Source organism: Brachyhypopomus gauderio, unplaced genomic scaffold, assembly GCF_052324685.1.
Source record: "Brachyhypopomus gauderio isolate BG-103 unplaced genomic scaffold, BGAUD_0.2 sc76, whole genome shotgun sequence".
Lineage (NCBI taxonomy): Eukaryota > Metazoa > Chordata > Actinopteri > Gymnotiformes > Hypopomidae > Brachyhypopomus > Brachyhypopomus gauderio.
In genome coordinates, this window is record NW_027506897.1 from 879567 (window position 1) to 897500 (window position 17934).

Here is a 17934-nt window from a genome sequence, read left to right on the forward strand (position 1 = left end):
CATCATAAGATCACCAAGCGTGGATGGAGCATGAGGGGAGGGGCCAATATGCATTTGTCCAATCGTGTGAATTATGCCAAGTTTATCCAATCGTATTAATTTACTTATCTTGTGATCACCTCATGTTCACCTCGTGAACACCTTGTGTGCTTATGGATTATGAGTATAAAAGATGAGAGATCTTGTGATCACCTCATGTTCACCTCGTGAACACCTTGTGTGCTTATGGATTATGAGTATAAAAGATGAGAGTTCTGAGAGGGGAATTATCTCTCTTTTGTAGACGCCTTGTGTGTGTGTGTGTAACTGAGATCTCTGGATTAATCCATACTTGCTTAATAAATTCATGTTACTTTATTACCTTACACAACTGCTTCTGACTTTTATTGTGTTCACCATTTAAGGTTTACAGAATTTCAACCACAGTGTGTGTGCGCGTGTGTGTATATTTGTGTGTGTGTGTGTATATTTGTGCGTGTGTGTCTGTGTATATTTGTGTTTGTGTGTGTATGTTTGTAGGTGTGGTGTGTGTGTGAGAGAGAATATATTGACTGTGTGTGTGTGAGAAAGAGAGAGAGAGAGAATCTTTTGACTGGGTGTGTGACAATGAGAGTGGCAGAGAGATAAAGTGTGAGTGTGTGTTTCTGTTTGTATGGGTATATGTGTATATGTGGGTGTATTTATGGGTATATGTGTTTGTGTGTGTATAAAGAGTCAGTAAGTCAGTAACTCACTCTAGTTTCTCCAGTGTACAGTGTGGATCCTCCAGTAGAGGAGAGAGCTGCTTCACTCCTGAGTCTCCTGGTTCATTGTAGAACAGATTCAGCTCTCTCAGGTGTGATGAGGGGTTTGACCTCAGAGCTGAACACAGAGCAGCACAGCCTTCCTCTGTAATACTGCAGTCAGACAGACTGTAGAGAGAAGGAGAAAAACTCACACTTACACATCAACACACACGTGAACACAAACACTGTGTGTGTATTCAGCAGGTCAGACATGCAGTAATGTGTGTGTGTGTGTGTGTGTGTGTGAGTGTGTGTGCATGTGTGTGTGTATATGTGTGTGTGTTTGTGTGTGTGTGAGGGAGAGCAGAGAGAGATATTGCCTGTGTGTTTTTGACAGAGAGAGAAAGTGAGAGAGAGAGAATATTGACTGTGTGACAGAGAGACAGAGAGAAAGAGAGAGGAAATTGACTGTGTGTGAGAGACAGAGAAAGTGTGTGTGTGTGTGTGTGTGTGTGTGTGTGTGTGTAAAGATAGAACTAGTGATTGACTGATATGGGTTTTTTGATGGCCGATGTCGATGCCGATATTTGGAGGGCAGTAATGGCCGATGGCTGATATATAAAGCCAATATTTTCATTTTTTAAATTTGAAAACTAATAAAATACTATAATAAAAATTATTTAAAAAACAATACACAAAACTAAAGAACTTAAAAGATTTATTTAGCACAGTCTGCTCTTCTTTGCTCTTTTTAAACTTTACTTCTGTAACGGGGGTTCTCAGACTACAGAGGACCCACGGGGTTTTTGTTTGATGGGCTCAGGAGCAAACTCCAAACAGTGAACTGAGGCCTCCGCGAGGAGCGGGAAACACAGAAAACAAAAGCAGAGAACACGTCTCTGAAAATCCCAACTAAAAAACACACGGAGGCAACGACTCGACGTGTCGGTACAAAACTGGAACACAAACGAACAAAACAAAGAAACCTAAGAACCATAAACACACGGAGGCAATGACTCAACGTGTCAGCACAAAACAGGAGCACAAACGAACAAAATAATGAAACAATGGTACAGGAAGGAAACAGCGAAGGAAAACTTGAGGTAGGCCAGGAAGGGCGCAGGAGAGAGACTCGAAGAGTAACAGGAGAAAGACTAAACAAACGAGAGAGTAATGCACTAGAGAAGAGTAGCATACCGGCTGGCAGTACGTGCGAGAGGCAACGAACAACTCAGCAGTGAGGCACTGCGACTGTGCCTGTTAAATAGGGGAAGGCACAGCTGCAGGTCCTCACTGCTGATTGTGTCTCGTTTGCGCATTCAGTCTAGCACTCCTTCTAGTGGCGACCGGAGGGACGGTTCTGGACCCAGCCCTGACAGACGTGGGTAGAGTGCGCCCTCTTGTGGCGATAGGGGGAACGGTCCTGGGTCCAGCCCTGACAACTTCAATGAAAAAAAAACACAAAAACTAAATAAAATACAAAATTTCAATGCACTTAACATACACAAGCAGATAGCAGCATCACTATATTTTTGAGAATGAACATTCATTAAAAAAATAAAATAGCAGCTGTAGTTTGTACTCCTAGCAGCTTGTACTCCTGTCCCTGTGCTTTCACTGATGTCTGCCTGTAAGCATCAAAATGGACACAAGGGGGCGCTCTACCAGTCAGAATGACAGAGCTGCCCACAGCATTGCCTGTGTGCAAATATCGGCCTCTTGGGCTCATATATCGGCCGATGCTGATTATCTAAAAAATGCCAAAAATCAGCCCGATTAATCAGCCGGCCTACTTCATAACATTTGAGCTGATTCAGCCCAACATTAACTCTCTAATACCCACAAACTCCCCACCCTCCTGGAGAAGAGAAAGAAAGCAGCACTTTAGCGAGGAGATATTTGACACACACACACACACACACGCACACGCACACGTGCACATGCGCACACACACACACACACACACACACACACACACACACACACACACACACACACACACACACACACACACACACATTACACACACACACACACACACAAGCAGACTGTAATGCCCCGTTAGTAAACACTTTAATTTATATTGATCTATTTATTTCTTCTCCTCTCCTTATATTATTTATTTACTTTCCTTTCTTTTCACTTCTTCAACTGTAATATCTTCATGTTCAGGTTCATCATAACTAGATTTGTTCATATTGGGTCCAGATGGGAACAGGTGGTGTAGAGGAAGATCACATGGGCTGACCTGTGGCAGGCAGAGCCACACCGCATGAACTTCTTAGTCCAGACAGACAACGATGTTCTTCCCAGCCCGTCCAACCTGCACTGCTGGGGTTTGGCTGATACACCCGCATGCCCCCTCTGACAGAGAAAGGAGACCCTTGAGCACATATTGAGTTGCTGCCCAAAGCACTGGGGGAAGACCGATACAGATGGAGACATGACCAGGTGTTAATCACCATTACAGAGAGCATCTGCAGTGCTATCACCAGCTGACGGAGGTCAAAACCATAGAAGAATGCCATCAACTTCATCAGAGCTGGGGAGAAACCAAAAGCTACAGCTAAAGCAACATCAGGGTTTCTCTGCACTGCTCAGGACTGGCAGCTGACAGCGGATGTGGGCAGCAAACGTAAGTTCCCACAGCATGTTGTCAACACAACACTCAGGCCTGACATCGTCCTGGTGTCAGAGACAACAAAGAATATTGTCATGCTGGAGCTCACAGTGACTTGTGAAGACCGTATGGAGGAGACCTTTGAGCAGAAGAAAGCAAAGTATGATGGTCTAGTCAAGGACTGCCAGGAAAAGGCTGGAAGGCGAGGAGCCAACCTGTGGAGGTTGATGAAGAGGCTTTGAGGCCAGACACTCTGTAGAGAATATGATGCACTCGGCATTACAGGGGAGAGGAAGAGGAGGACCATCTATAATAGCACTGAGGGCATCTATAACAACACTGAGGTCCATCTATAACAACACTGAGGGCATCTATAACAACACTGAGGGCATCTATAACAACTCTGAGAGCATCTATAACAGCACTGAGGTTAATCTATAACAGCACTGAGGCAGCAGAGAAAGCGTCTAGGTGGGTGTGGCTAAAGAGGGCAGATCCGTATCTGATCGCTGCTAGGGCACAAGCTGAGGTCTGATCAACCTTGGCTAGGTCACCTGAGTGAGGGTGTCTGATGCTCCAAAGACCCAAACACCCAGTGACCTCAGGTAACATCACTGATGATGTGTCCTAGCATTGCAGCTCAAGATGTATCATTAAGAGTATAATTGATTTATTCATGTTGAACGATAACACTGTAACTGGATATGGTCATGCCAATGAAGCTTATTGAATTGAACTGAGAGAGAGAGAGAGAGAGAGAGAGAGAGAGAGAGAGAGGGAGAGAGAGAGAGAGTATACTGACTGGGTCTGTGTGTGTGTGTGAGAGAGAGAGAGAGAGAGAGAGAGAGAGAGAGAGGGAGAGGGAGAGAGAGATAGAGAGAGCACATAGACTGTGTGTGTGTGTGTGTGTGTGTGTGTACTCATGTTTACTCATGTGTGTTGTTGAAATTACACATACTTTTCTTAAAAAGTAAAACATAAAAGTAAAATTTGTTCATAATATATTTAATAAAAAGATAATTCATTTCATATAAAGATTTTTATAATTTTCTTCTTTGCACTAATACAAATAAAAAAGTGGACTTATTGTTAGTTCCATGTAATTTTGGAATGAGTTTGCTGGTCTGGCCCCCTTGAGATCCGATTAACACTAGAAGCGCCGCGCCTCATTTACATACTTATACCTAGAAGCGCGGAGGGCCGGTCATCTGACCGATTTCACCACCTCCTACTAGCGCCGTGTTGTTTTCACCTACTTAAAGCGCGCCTCGGGCGGTCAAAAGACCGCTGAGTCTTTACACAGGGGAGCTGGTACTGACACATAATTAACGCTAGATGGCGTTTTGCACAAAAGGAAGAATGAGCCGCCCAAACAAAATATTCGTAATGGTGACATTTGCACGTAACGTCAATATGTTAACAAATTAATGTGACTAAACCTTTTAGAATCAGTGCCTTGTGACCTTGTTCTCAGTAGCTTTCCCATTGTCAGTTTTGTTTAGTTTCATATTGCATTTCCTGGTTTGTGCGAAAACGTAAATGCAAAATATAGTTTCAGTTTTGTTTCTTGGTTAGTGTAATAGTTTGCTTGGTTAGTGTAATAGTTTGCTTATTTGTCTGTGTGTTATTCTGTTGGCATATATGTCACTATATTATCATGTACGTTCGCCACACCACTAACCCACTGGCCCGCACCCCCACTGTGAAGCGTTCACGTCTTTTGTCTTGCTAATGCAACAGACTGCGCTGCAGCCTTCCACCCCCACATTCACAGAAAGCTTGTTCGATACTCAGAGTAGCAAAGTGAAGCCCGTAGACCGAGCTAAAGCAAGTTTGTTTGTATACTCAATGTTACGCCATTTCAAGTTTTAATGTCTAAAAGTTGTGTATGTTAGTGAATTGTAGGCTATGGTGAACATAACAAATCTACAAATAAATGTCTATAATGTTTTGTGTTAGACAAAGAACAAAAAGCATAAATAGGCAAAATAATTACAAAAATATCATTATAAAAGGTAGGCTATGTACCTTTGCGTAACAAAACGCAAAATTATTAAAATGATACGGATGGCTTCACGAATATAGTTGCCTCTGTCCTCTCTAATGTTCACTTTTTTATCTTGCCGTATTGTGTTGCCGTTTCAAATGAGGTGTTTGATCGGTGAATAGCCGATGTGTGATCCCACGTCCTAACGACCGTGTTATCACCGAGCGTTATCACCATTCGGTGATTTACATGTATCATATATTGCATAAGTTTCGTTCCCCACCTCAAATTAAGCTCCATTTATGTAGTGAATTGTGAACTTGAGAATAAACCTCCGCCGCTGTGGTTAATGTTCATGCACTGTTTGAACAATATTTATTAATTACAGCCAGGTTTTGGAGGTTGTAGAACACAGCTACAGGCCAACAACGGGTGCATCCCGTCTCTCTTTAGCGTATATTGCATAAGTTTCGTTCACCACCTCAAATTAAGTTCCATTTATGTAGTGAATTGTGAACTTGAGAATAAACCTCCACCGCTGTGGTTAATGTTCATGCACTGTTTGAACAATATTTATTAAATACAGCCAGGTTTTGGAGGTTGTAGAACACAGCTACAGGCCAACAACGGGTGCATCCCGTCTCTCTTTAGCGTATATTGCATAAGTTTCGTTCACCACCTCAAATTAAGTTCCATTTATGTAGTGAATTGTGAACTTGAGAATAAACCTCCACCGCTGTGGTTAATGTTCATGCACTGTTTGAACAATATTTATTAATTACAGCCAGGTTTTGGAGGTTGTAGAACACAGCTACAGGCCAACAACGGGTGCATCCCGTCTCTCTTTAGCGTATATTGCATAAGCTTCGTTCACCACCTCAAATTAAGTTCCATTTATGTAGTGAATTGTGAACTTGAGAATAAACCTCCACCGCTGTGGTTAATGTTCATGCACTGTTTGAACAATATTTATTAATTACAGCCAGGTTTTGGAGGTTGTAGAACACAGCTACAGGCCAACAACGGGTGCATCCCATCTCTCTTTAGCGTATATTGCATAAGTTTCGTTCACCACCTCAAATTAAGTTCCATTTATGTAGTGAATTGTGAACTTGAGAATAAACCTCCACCGCTGTGGTTAATGTTCATGCACTGTTTGAACAATATTTATTAATTACAGCCAGGTTTTGGAGGTTGTAGAACACAGCTACAGGCCAACAACGGGTGCATCCCGTCTCTCTTTAGCGTATATTGCATAAGTTTCGTTCCCCACCTCAAATTAAGTTCCATTTATGTAGTGAATTGTGAACTTGAGAATAAACCTCCACCGCTGTGGTTAATGTTCATGCACTGTTTGAACAATATTTATTAATTACAGCCAGGTTTTGGAGGTTGTAGAACACAGCTACAGGCCAACAACGGGTGCATCCCGTCTCTCTTTAGCGTATATTGCATAAGTTTCGTTCCCCACCTCAAATTAAGTTCCATTTATGTAGTGAATTGTGAACTTGAGAATAAACCTCCACCGCTGTGGTTAATGTTCATGCACTGTTTGAACAATATTTATTAATTACAGCCAGGTTTTGGAGGTTGTAGAACACAGCTACAGGCCAACAACGGGTGCATCCCGTCTCTCTTTAGCGTATATTGCATAAGTTTCGTTCACCACCTCAAATTAAGTTCCATTTATGTAGTGAATTGTGAACTTGAGAATAAACCTCCACCGCTGTGGTTAATGTTCATGCACTGTTTGAACAATATTTATTAATTACAGCCAGGTTTTGGAGGTTGTAGAACACAGCTACAGGCCAACAACGGGTGCATCCCGTCTCTCTTTAGCGTATATTGCATAAGTTTCGTTCCCCACCTCAAATTAAGTTCCATTTATGTAGTGAATTGTGAACTTGAGAATAAACCTCCACCGCTGTGGTTAATGTTCATGCACTGTTTGAACAATATTAATTACAGCCAGGTTTTGGAGGTTGTAGAACACAGCTACAGGCCAACAACGGGTGCATCCCGTCTCTCTTTAGCGTATATTGCATAAGTTTCGTTCCCCACCTCAAATTAAGTTCCATTTATGTAGTGAATTGTGAACTTGAGAATAAACCTCCACCGCTGTGGTTAATGTTCATGCACTGTTTGAACAATATTTATTAATTACAGCCAGGTTTTGGAGGTTGTAGAACACAGCTACAGGCCAACAACGGGTGCATCCCGTCTCTCTTTAGCGTATATTGCATAAGTTTCGTTCCCCACCTCAAATTAAGTTCCATTTATGTAGTGAATTGTGAACTTGAGAATAAACCTCCACCGCTGTGGTTAATGTTCATGCACTGTTTGAACAATATTTATTAATTACAGCCAGGTTTTGGAGGTTGTAGAACACAGCTACAGGCCAACAACGGGTGCATCCCGTCTCTCTTTAGCGTATATTGCATAAGTTTCGTTCACCACCTCAAATTAAGTCCAGCACTTGCTTTGGGGTGTACATGATTCTCTGTGCCATTTTTATAATGCACTATGCAACCTTTCAAACGCCCAAACCGAGGAGTCACGCAAACTGTGTTGCTGTTCGATCACACAAACCGAGCTTTCAAGCAAACTGTGTTGCTGTTCGATCACCCAAACCGAGCTTTCAAGCAAACTGTGTTGCTGTTCGATCACCCAAACCGAGCTTTCAAGCAAACTGTGTTGCTGTTCAAACGCCCAAACCGAGGAGTCACGCAAACTATGTTGCTGTTCAAACACCAAAACCGAGCTTTCAAGCAAACTGTGTTGCTGTTCGATCGCCCAAGCAGAGTTTTCACTCAAACTGTGTAGCCGCGTCCCGACGAATTTATAGCTCACGTTGCCTCATGAATGCTATTGTGAATAAAGTGTTCATAACAGCACCGCCCATGCCATCATCTCAGTTTCGCTCGCAAAGGTATGCATTTACATACGTAACTTGCATTCTGCTTAATTCTTTTGTAATGCCAGTGTGTCAAAAGCAGCCATACATAATGTATGTATCTAACAGCTAGCCCTGGCGAAGAGGGATTATACCCGAGAGATCATTTCTTTGAGATATTGACTTGATAAGTAGGCTAATTACCATTCGCAGAATTCCTGCAAACTACTAAAGCATTTATTAGGCAAAGCAAGACGCTCTCACGGTTTGAAAACCATTGATGTAAACTTATATATAGTATATATTAAATAATATTAATAAATAAAGTATATATTTTAAGACTTTGGAAAGTGAAACACTTTCACTTTCGTTCAACGGACGAATTCCGTTTTGTCTTTACACAATAATCAGTTTGAACTTTGAATAATTTAGTTTTGAAAACTATTGATCTTTATTTAGTTATACTAAATATTAAATGACATACGAATCTTTGCGACACCCGCTGGCAGAAAAGAGAATCACAGTCTTGAAGTGTAGGCGACGACGACAATATTACAGAGATACGAGCGAAATCGATTGAAACTAGCATGTGCAGGGTTTCTTTTAACAATGTAAAAATACTAGTTTATTAAAAAGACAATTCTGGGAAAAGTCATGAAAGGAGGGTTCTGAAATTGGATCCAGTGCAAAGATATTATTATTTTTTGTGCTGCTGCGGTCAAGTGACCGGTGCTCGGCGCTCGGCGCTTCTAGGTATAATTAGGTCGACCAGAGGCGGCGCTTCTAATAGACGTCACAGCGGTCAAATGACCGGAGCTTTGGCGCTTCTAGTGTTAAACTATGGAATGTGCAGTTCCTATGTTTAGGAAGGAAAGCATATATAATGGTGAAGAGAGCAGACAGCTTCAGAGCTGCACATGGGGTGACATGATTAGGTAATGTGAGCTCTCCAGAGATCTCTGTATTAAATTAATTAATAGGCCTATGTGTATTTTTTAATAAAAGGCTAAAGACAAGACTGGTAATGTTTTCTTTTGCAATCAACGAACACGCTGCGCTAAGGTAAGAAGGTTAAGCGCAACATCTCCTAGCTAGATGTTCTGATAAATTGATAAACAAACTCCAGCTGGTCCAGAACGCAGCAGCACGAGTTTTAACAAAAACTAAAAAGTTTGATCACATTAGTCCCGTACTATCGTCATTACACTGGCTGCCAGTTAGATTCCGTATTGACTATAAAATACTTTTATTAACATATAAAACACTGCATGGCTTAGCTCCAGACTATCTTAGTGAACTTATTGAACAATATAACCCAGCGCGTTCACTTCGCTCGCAGGACGCAGGGTTATTAACTGTTCCTAGGATCAAAAAGATCACAGCAGGTGGAAGAGCCTTTTCTTTTAGAGCTCCACAACTGTGGAATAATCTTCCTGCCTCTATTCCGGACTCAGACACTGTCTCAATGTTTAAATCCCGACTAAAAACTCATCTGTATACTTTGGCCTTTGATTAATCTGTTACATATTTACCACATCACTATCTTTTTTTCCGAGGTTCACCTGGGGAGTAACATTGCAGTCGGAGCCTACAATACCAGCATCAATGCTCTGACACGGAATGAAAACCTGGCGTTCATCAACAGACATTTACAGTGACAATATCAAAACCCAGAACTTTCATTCTTATGTTTTGCTTAGTCTGATTGTGTGATTTGTGTGTGACTGTGTATTTGTCTGTATTTTGTGTAATGTATATGTTAACGGGCCGCCCAATGGAGGATGGGTTCCCTTTTGAGTCTTGGTTCTCCCGAGGTTTCTTCCTAATCCCCACCATCATAGGGAGTTTGTCCTCGCCACTGTCACCTTTGGCTTGCTCATTAGGGTTCTGGACCCATAGTATTGTTAACTTTGTAAATCCTGTAAAGCTGCTTTCTGACAACAAGTGTTGTAAAAAGCACTATACAAATAAACTTTGATTTGATTTGAATCGGAATCGAATCGAACTGAGAAATCAGTGGTGATACCCACCCCTAATTATGAGGTGATTATGTGTGTGTGAGAGAGAGAGAACGAGAGAGGATATTGACTGTGTGTGTGTGTGTGTGAGAGAGAGAAAGAGAGGATATTGAATGTGTGTGTGTATATGTGTGTGTGTGAGAGAGAAAGAGAGGATATTGACTGTGTGTGAGTGTGTGTGTGAGAGAGAAAGAGAGAGAGGATATTGACTGTGTGTGTGTGTGTGTGTGTGTGTGTGTGTGAGAGAGAGAGAGAGAGACACTGCCGCCCTGTCTGCCTGGAGATCTGCTATCTGCAGTCACTACCACTTCACCTTTAAGGAGGGGATCGGCAGGGGGGGCAGGATAACCGTCTGTACAGACGAACTCCTGGACACTGAGAACCCCGTACTGACCATCACCTATTACACTAAAGGGACAGTGTTAGTGCAGGGAAATTAGCTCAGCCTCAACTCCTTTCAGCAGAGCTTTGCTCACCTGAAGGCTCAGGTACAGAGAGAGGGAACCAGCACCACCGTGGACGATACTGACTCTGAAGAGGATCCAGAGGCCCCGCCCACACAGCCCACCACAGCCCCGCCCACACAGCCCAACACAGCCCCGCCCACACAGCCCACCACAGCCCCGCCCCCATCCCCGTCTGACAAGCAACTGAGAGAGAGTCTGGCTATGCTGGAGCTTGACTTTACTGAGTTCAAAGAACACACACAGGCCAGGCTCTCACACACCGACACTAGCAGCTCCACCAGCCCCATCCAACAGCTCAGAGAGGAGGTGCACCAGATACAGAGGGAGAGCCAGGCCAGCATCACTGAGCTCAGAGCGAGCCTGAGAGAGCTACAGCAAGAAAATCACAGCCTGAGAGCACAGATAGCAAAACTAAAAGAAGAAGAAATAAAAAGAGTAAGAACTTTAATAACACAGATACAGGACGTGAAAGATCAGATCCAGAACACCAGACCCTGTGCTCCAGCCTCCACACAAACACCACCAGACACTGACAATGGAAAACACCCAGTCACTTCAAGCCCTCCCAGCTCAGACATCCTCAGCCCCCCTCACCAGCCAGACCCACCTGAAAAGGAGGACGACCCACCTCCACACACCCAGAAACCTCCTGCCGAGCCCACGCCTCGCGTACAGCCCACTACTGCCACATCAGCAAAGGAGGACGACCCACCTCCACACACCCAGAAACCTCCCGCCTCGCCCATGCCTCGCACACAGTCCATGACTTCCACATCAACAAAGCAGAAGCCTCATGTGGTGCTACTCATGGACTCGAACAGAGGGTTCCTTGACCCCCAGAAGCTCTTCCCTGGACACATGGTAACAGCAAAACGCTGCAGCACCACTAGCCACGCCCACCAGCTTCTAAAGAAGGAGACCCTTGGGTGCCCTCAGTGCATTATCATCCACACAGGCACTAATGACCTCCACACCCAGCGGAGCAACACTGCAGTGGCGGTAAGGAAAGTGGCAGAGAGATCCAGCACAGAGTTCCCAGAGAGCCGCATCATCATCTCTACTCTGTTGTCACGTTCCGACACTCCTCCTCACGTCATCAGCAGCATTAACGCGGAGATCAGCAGAGGATGTGTGTCTCTACCAAACGTCCACCTGGCCTACCACCACTCCATCACACCCCGCCACATGCACGATGGGATTCATCTTCATGAGGACGGCGTCCGGATCTTTGCGAAGACCCTAAAAGATGCAGCCCTGGGCCGCAACACGGTTGCACCACACTTCACACCACCTGCAGGCTCCTTCAGATCACCCCCCCAGCATATCCCAAGGTTTGCCTCGATATCACCTGCCAGACTCAGCAGGCCCTGGACTCCTCACACCCACCCTCCTGTTTCCCCATACCCACCTGCATCCACACAAGCCGCAACCTCACCTACTGCTCCACACCCCCCCACCAAGAAGTCATTACCTGTAAGGAAGCCCCCCTCACGACAAAGGCCACAGAGCTATGCCACTGCAGTGGCACAGACACCCCCACCCCCACCCAAAGCACCCCCATCAGCTACAAATGAGCTAGGTGAAATAAAGGAGATGCTCTACACCCTGTGTACAAGACTGCTGCAGAAATAAGAGCAACGTCTACTGTCCATATCCAAGCCAGTATGTAGCACTACTTCTGGGAAGAGAAGAAAAAATAATAATAATTGCACAGTTCAATGCACTATTTATTTATCCATATAGCTAAATTGCACTGTTGAATATACTTCTTGAAACAATATTTCTAAATAACTTATACTCTACTGTTTGTAGAAAATTTTCTTCTGTTTTGTCTCACAATGTAGACCTATTTTGATACGTATTTTAAACTTCGTATAAATGCGCTCATTTCTTATCAGCTGTTGGAACATCCAGGGTCTCTACTCCTCAGCGTTTGGTCTGAAGAGTAGAGATCCTGACTTTATAAAGAACATTGAAGGTGTAATGTCCTCGTTCTCACAGAGACGTGGTGTCGTGAAGACACGCCCACCCACTGTCCCTCAGGTTACTGTGAGGTCATTGTGCCCTCAATCAAATTAAGCTCAGTCCAGCGTGGTCGAGATTCTGGAGGCCTTTTGGTGTGGTACGGGGAAAAACTGGCCAGGCACATCACAGCTGTAAAATTAGGGAAATCACACTGCTGGCTAAAACTACATAAACAAATTGGCATATCAGAGACAGATATATACCTCTGTGCTGTCTACACTCCTCCAGTAGAATCCCCGTATTACGATGAGGAGTACATCAACAGCCTCCACACAGAGATCAGCCATTTCCAGGCCCAGGGAAATGTGCTGCTGTGCGGAGATTTTAATGCAAGAACTGGATCCAAGTTAGACTATGTAGATTCACAGGGCAATAAACATGTGTTTGGTCAGAGCTCCCCGTACCTCACACCAGCCTTCAGAGTCAGAAACAGCCTGGACTGCTCGGTAAATAAGAGTGGTAAAGAGTTAGTGCATCTCTGTCGAGCCTTAGGTCTGTACATGCTTAATGGCAGGATCAGAGGGGACTCTTTAGGGAGGTTCACGTATTGTTCAGCTCTTGGAGCTAGTGTAGTAGATTATGCCATCACTGACATGGATCCCTCCTCCTTCAACGCATTCACTGTACGACAGCAAACTCCTCTATCAGACCACAGCCAAATTAATGTGTACCTGAAATGGTCACATCAACCCAAACAACCAGCAGCAGAGTCCAGTAAGCTGTACACAGTCCACAGGACCTACAGATGGGCTCCTGATAGTGCAGAGAAATTTATTCATGCACTCCAGTCAGTTCACCTATCTAACAAAATCTCTAACTTTATTAACAAGAACTATGAGAATAATAAGAATAGTGTAAATCAGGCTGTGAGTGAAATTAACAGCATTCTACACATAGCATCTTCTATGGCTGAACTACAAAAAACAAACAAACGTAAAGATAAAAAACTGAAAAAAGAAAAATGGTTTGATTATGAATGTCAATGTGACGGTGTGGTGCTGGAGGAAGCAGGAGGCACGACACGCGTCTTGCAGTGAACATAAAACGTTTAATCAAAACACAAACACGTAAAGTCCTGCACAAACGGCGCTAGCACGCAGACGCGATGCTTGCATGGGCATGAACTTTAGACAAAGACGAGCACTAGACACCGCGCTAACGCACATTAAATAGGTGAATTACACAGACCCATGTGACCTCGAGACAAGGCACAGGTGTAACCACGAACACGCTCACAAACAACCCACACCCACGGAAGTACAAACATGGACATAACGACACGCAGACAACATAGCGGCACGCCCACAGGGAAGGGTCCGGAGCTGTTCCGTAACAGAACCCCCCGCCAGGGGCTCGCTACTCCCGGAGCGTCCCGCGCCGCGGGAATGCCCCGAACAAACACCGACGGGCAGGTCCGGAGCCCCCGGGATCACGAGCCTCCGAGAGCAGTCACCCCGACGGCGGGAACTGCCGCGGACAGCACTAGTACACCTTCCCTGGGAAGACAGGGGAAAATACATTAAACAAAGGCACGCTGACAAACACACACACAGGTACATGAAACACGAAAGGCACAAGAGGGAAAAGGAGATTAGGGAGACACAGGGGAACAGACAGACATATAGGGACAGGCAGCCACGGCATCGCTCCGGCTGCCTGCCAAAGCGCAAACGGTGGCGCTATCCCTCCAGGGAAAGCAGGCTGGGCGGGCGCAGCAGGCGAAACCGGCGGCGGAGTCCCACCGGTCCTCGGCTTCGCACCTCCGGTGCGCGCTGCTCCTCCTGGTGCGCCCCTGGTCCTTGCGCCTGAGACCTTCGCCTGAGGAGCCTTGGCCTCCCTCCTGGGCGCTGCCGGAGCCGAGACGCGGCACCGCGCGCCGGCAAACCTCCGTGGCTTCTCCTGAGGCGCGCGGAACCCCCACCTCGGACCGCCAACCGCGCTGGATCCTTCCCGCGCAGCCGGGATCACCGGCGTTTTGTCCCCCGATGTGTCCATGGACTCTCCTTCCTCCTTCGAGACACACCGATCCAGGGACATGGGCTCCTCCTCTCCCTCCGAGAGGCACTGGTCCAGGGACATGGGTTCGTCCGTGGCAGGGCAGCTTGACCAGCACATGCTGCTCCTCTCTGACGACGCCTGAGAGGCTTTCCTGCCTAGCGGACACCCTTTCTCTCCCCGCACGGTGTCCGCAGAACCCACCGAGATCTTGTCCTCTCCCTCACTCCCGCTGTCGAACCCGGAAGGGGTCGAACAAACGGACGGAGGTGGGCTGGTGCTCCCTCTTTCCCCGTAGCACACGGTTGACTCGGAGTGCAGGGACGGAGGGGGGCTAACGTCCTCCCCCTCTCCGTAATACACCGTTGATTCGGAGCATACGGATGGGGGAGGACTGACGTCTTCCTCCTCCTTATCGGGGAGCTCATCGACGTCGGAGCAGACCGTTGGAGTGGCGCTGGTCTCCTTCTCCTCGTCCGACGTCCAGGAAGCCACGGACCGGGGGGAAGGGCAGCTGCCCTCACCCTCACTCTCCTCTCCGGAGTCCTCACTCCCGAACTCATCTTCGGGGGGAGAGAGGGCAAAGGCGCCTACTCCCACCATAAACGGCTCGCTGGTCTCCTCCTCCTCGGGGAAGACCAGGAGCGGTGCGCTCTTCTCCTCCACATTGCAGCTGCCCACGGCACCGGGTGGCAGTTCCGCGGACGTGGGAGGGTGTCTCTCCCTCCACACACGTACCGCGGATGTGCGGAAGTATTCCGCCAGCTGTGCATCCTCCGTCTCCTGAGCTGCGCAGAGCATGTATGTGCAGAGTGGGTCCTGCTTCATGGTCTGCTCGGAGACGGGGGCTTCGTGGCGCCGGACCGGGGAAGAGCCGTGGTGACGCCGGCTCTTCTTCTTCCCCTTGGGTGTACGCTTAGCGTATCCGGGCATCTGATCGGCTCGTCTTTCTGTGACGGTGTGGTGCTGGAGGAAGGAGGCACGACACGCGTCTTGCAGTGAACATAAAACGTTTAATCAAAACACAAACACGTAAAGTCCTGCACAAACGGCGCTAGCACGCAGACGCGATGCTTGCATGGGCATGAACTTTAGACAAAGACGAGCACTAGACACCGCGCTAACGCACATTAAATAGGTGAATTACACAGACCCATGTGACCTCGAGACAAGGCACAGGTGTAACCACGAACACGCTCACAAACAACCCACACCCACGGAAGTACAAACATGGACATAACGACACGCAGACAACATAGCGGCACGCCCACAGGGAAGGGTCCGGAGCTGTTCCGTAACAGTCAATCGATTAGAAAAGAATTAAGAAAACTGTCAAATCTAAAACATAGACAACCAGAAGATCAGGACTTAAGACAAAAATACTGTAACACCCTTAAACAATATAAACACTCAATCAGAACCAAAAAACTAAACTATACAAATGAAACACTCAGAGACATAGAAGATTCTATCAAACACAATCAGTTCTGGGAGATGTGGAATAACTTGGGCAAAACAAAACCACAAAAAGTACCCACACAGAACAGTGAAATCTGGAAAAACCATTTTGAAAATCTGTATAATAAGGAAATTTCAAAGAAGGAACCAAATTCCAATTACAATCTGATCACACAAAAATTACAGTCACTTGAATGTGCAATCAAAGACAATCAAAACCCTCTCGATTATCCAATAACACAAGAAGAACTGGCTCAAAAACTCAAATCATTAAAATCTAAAAGAGCTTGTGGCCCCGACAGCATCAGGAACGAAATGCTAAAAAACAGCACTCCTGAGCTGCAGAGGGCAGTGCTCAAATTATTCAACCTCGTCCTGAGTTCAGGATGTTTTCCTGACATCTGGAGTCAAGGACTCATCACCCCAATCCATAAGAGTGGAAATAAATCAGACCCTAACAATTTCAGAGGCATCTGTGTGAGCAGTAATCTGGGGAAAGTGTTTAATAACATTTTAAATAATAGAATTCTGTCTTTCCTTACCGAACACAATGTCCTGAGCAAAAATCAGATTGGCTTTCTTCCAAATCACAGAACAACTGACCACATTTACACCCTGCACACCCTAATTAAACAACATGTACATCAGACCAAAAATGGAAAAATCTTTGCCTGTTTTGTGGATTTTAAGAAGGCATTCGATTCTATTTGGCATGAAGGACTCTATTAGAAACTTCTAGAGAGTGGTGTAGGGGGTAAAGTCTATGACACCATCAAATCTATGTATTTGGGAAATAAATGTGGTGTAAGAATTGGAGACAAACACACAGAATTCTTCACTCAGAAAAGAGGAGTGAGGCAGGGCTGCAGTCTAAGTCCAACACTATTTAATATCTACATTGACGAGCTAGCAATGCAGCTGGAACAGTCTGCAGCTCCTGGTCTTGCTCTGCAGGACGGGAAGGTGAAGTTCCTGCTCTACGCAGACGACCTGGTGCTGCTGCCCCCGAGCGCACAGGGGCTACAGCAGCACCTGGACCTGTTGGAGCAGTACTGCCAGAACTGGGCCCTGGATGTAAACATGAAGAAGACCAGAGTTATGGTCTTCCAAAAGAAGCCCAGATGTCAGGAACACAGGTACCAGTTCAGTTTGGGCAGCACCGCCCTGGAGCACACGATGCAGTACACTTACCTCGGCCTTGTTATTACTGCATCCGGGAGTTTCAGTACGGCAATGAACGCTCTAAAAGATAAAGCTCATCGAGCAATGTATGCCATCAGGAGAAAATTCTACAGTATCGACATTCCCGTTCCAATTTGGTGCAAAATATTCGATAGTGTGATTCAGCCCATTGCGCTGTTTGGAAGTGAGGTATGGGGTCCACTCAGCCAGCAAAGCTACACTGGATGGGACAAGCACCCAGCAGAATCCCTGCATGCAGAATTCTGCAGAATGACTCTAAAAGTCCAAAGGAAAACACCAACAAATGCATGCAGGGCAGAATTAGGCCGATTCCCATTGCTCATCAATATCCAAAAACGAGCTCTAAATTTCTGGATGCACCTGAAAACAAGTCCCAGTGATACGCTACATTTTAAGACGTTACAGACCCAAGAACTGAACCCCAAGAAGAGCCCCCTCAGTCAGCTGGTTCTGAGGCTTATTAACCCTCTAACAGATAGTAACAGACAACAGCCTCGTACCAGCACTGCTTTAACCTCAAAACTAAATATTAACCACATCATC

At 45.7% G+C, this 17934-nt stretch overlaps 2 protein-coding genes across 4 annotated transcripts in view; both read right to left on the reverse strand.

Moving 5' to 3' along the window:
* LOC143491500 (NACHT, LRR and PYD domains-containing protein 12-like) overlaps nt 1-17934 on the reverse strand; it is a 204458-nt gene that overhangs the window by 83872 nt on the left and 102652 nt on the right. The window lies entirely within an intron of this gene.
* LOC143491501 (NACHT, LRR and PYD domains-containing protein 3-like) overlaps nt 1-17934 on the reverse strand; it is a 74587-nt gene that overhangs the window by 33744 nt on the left and 22909 nt on the right. For all 3 annotated transcript variants that reach the window (XM_076990564.1, XM_076990562.1, XM_076990563.1), the window contains exon 7: nt 735-911. In XM_076990564.1, coding sequence (XP_076846679.1) covers nt 735-911 — 177 coding nt within the window. The remainder of the gene's footprint in view (nt 1-734; nt 912-17934) is intronic.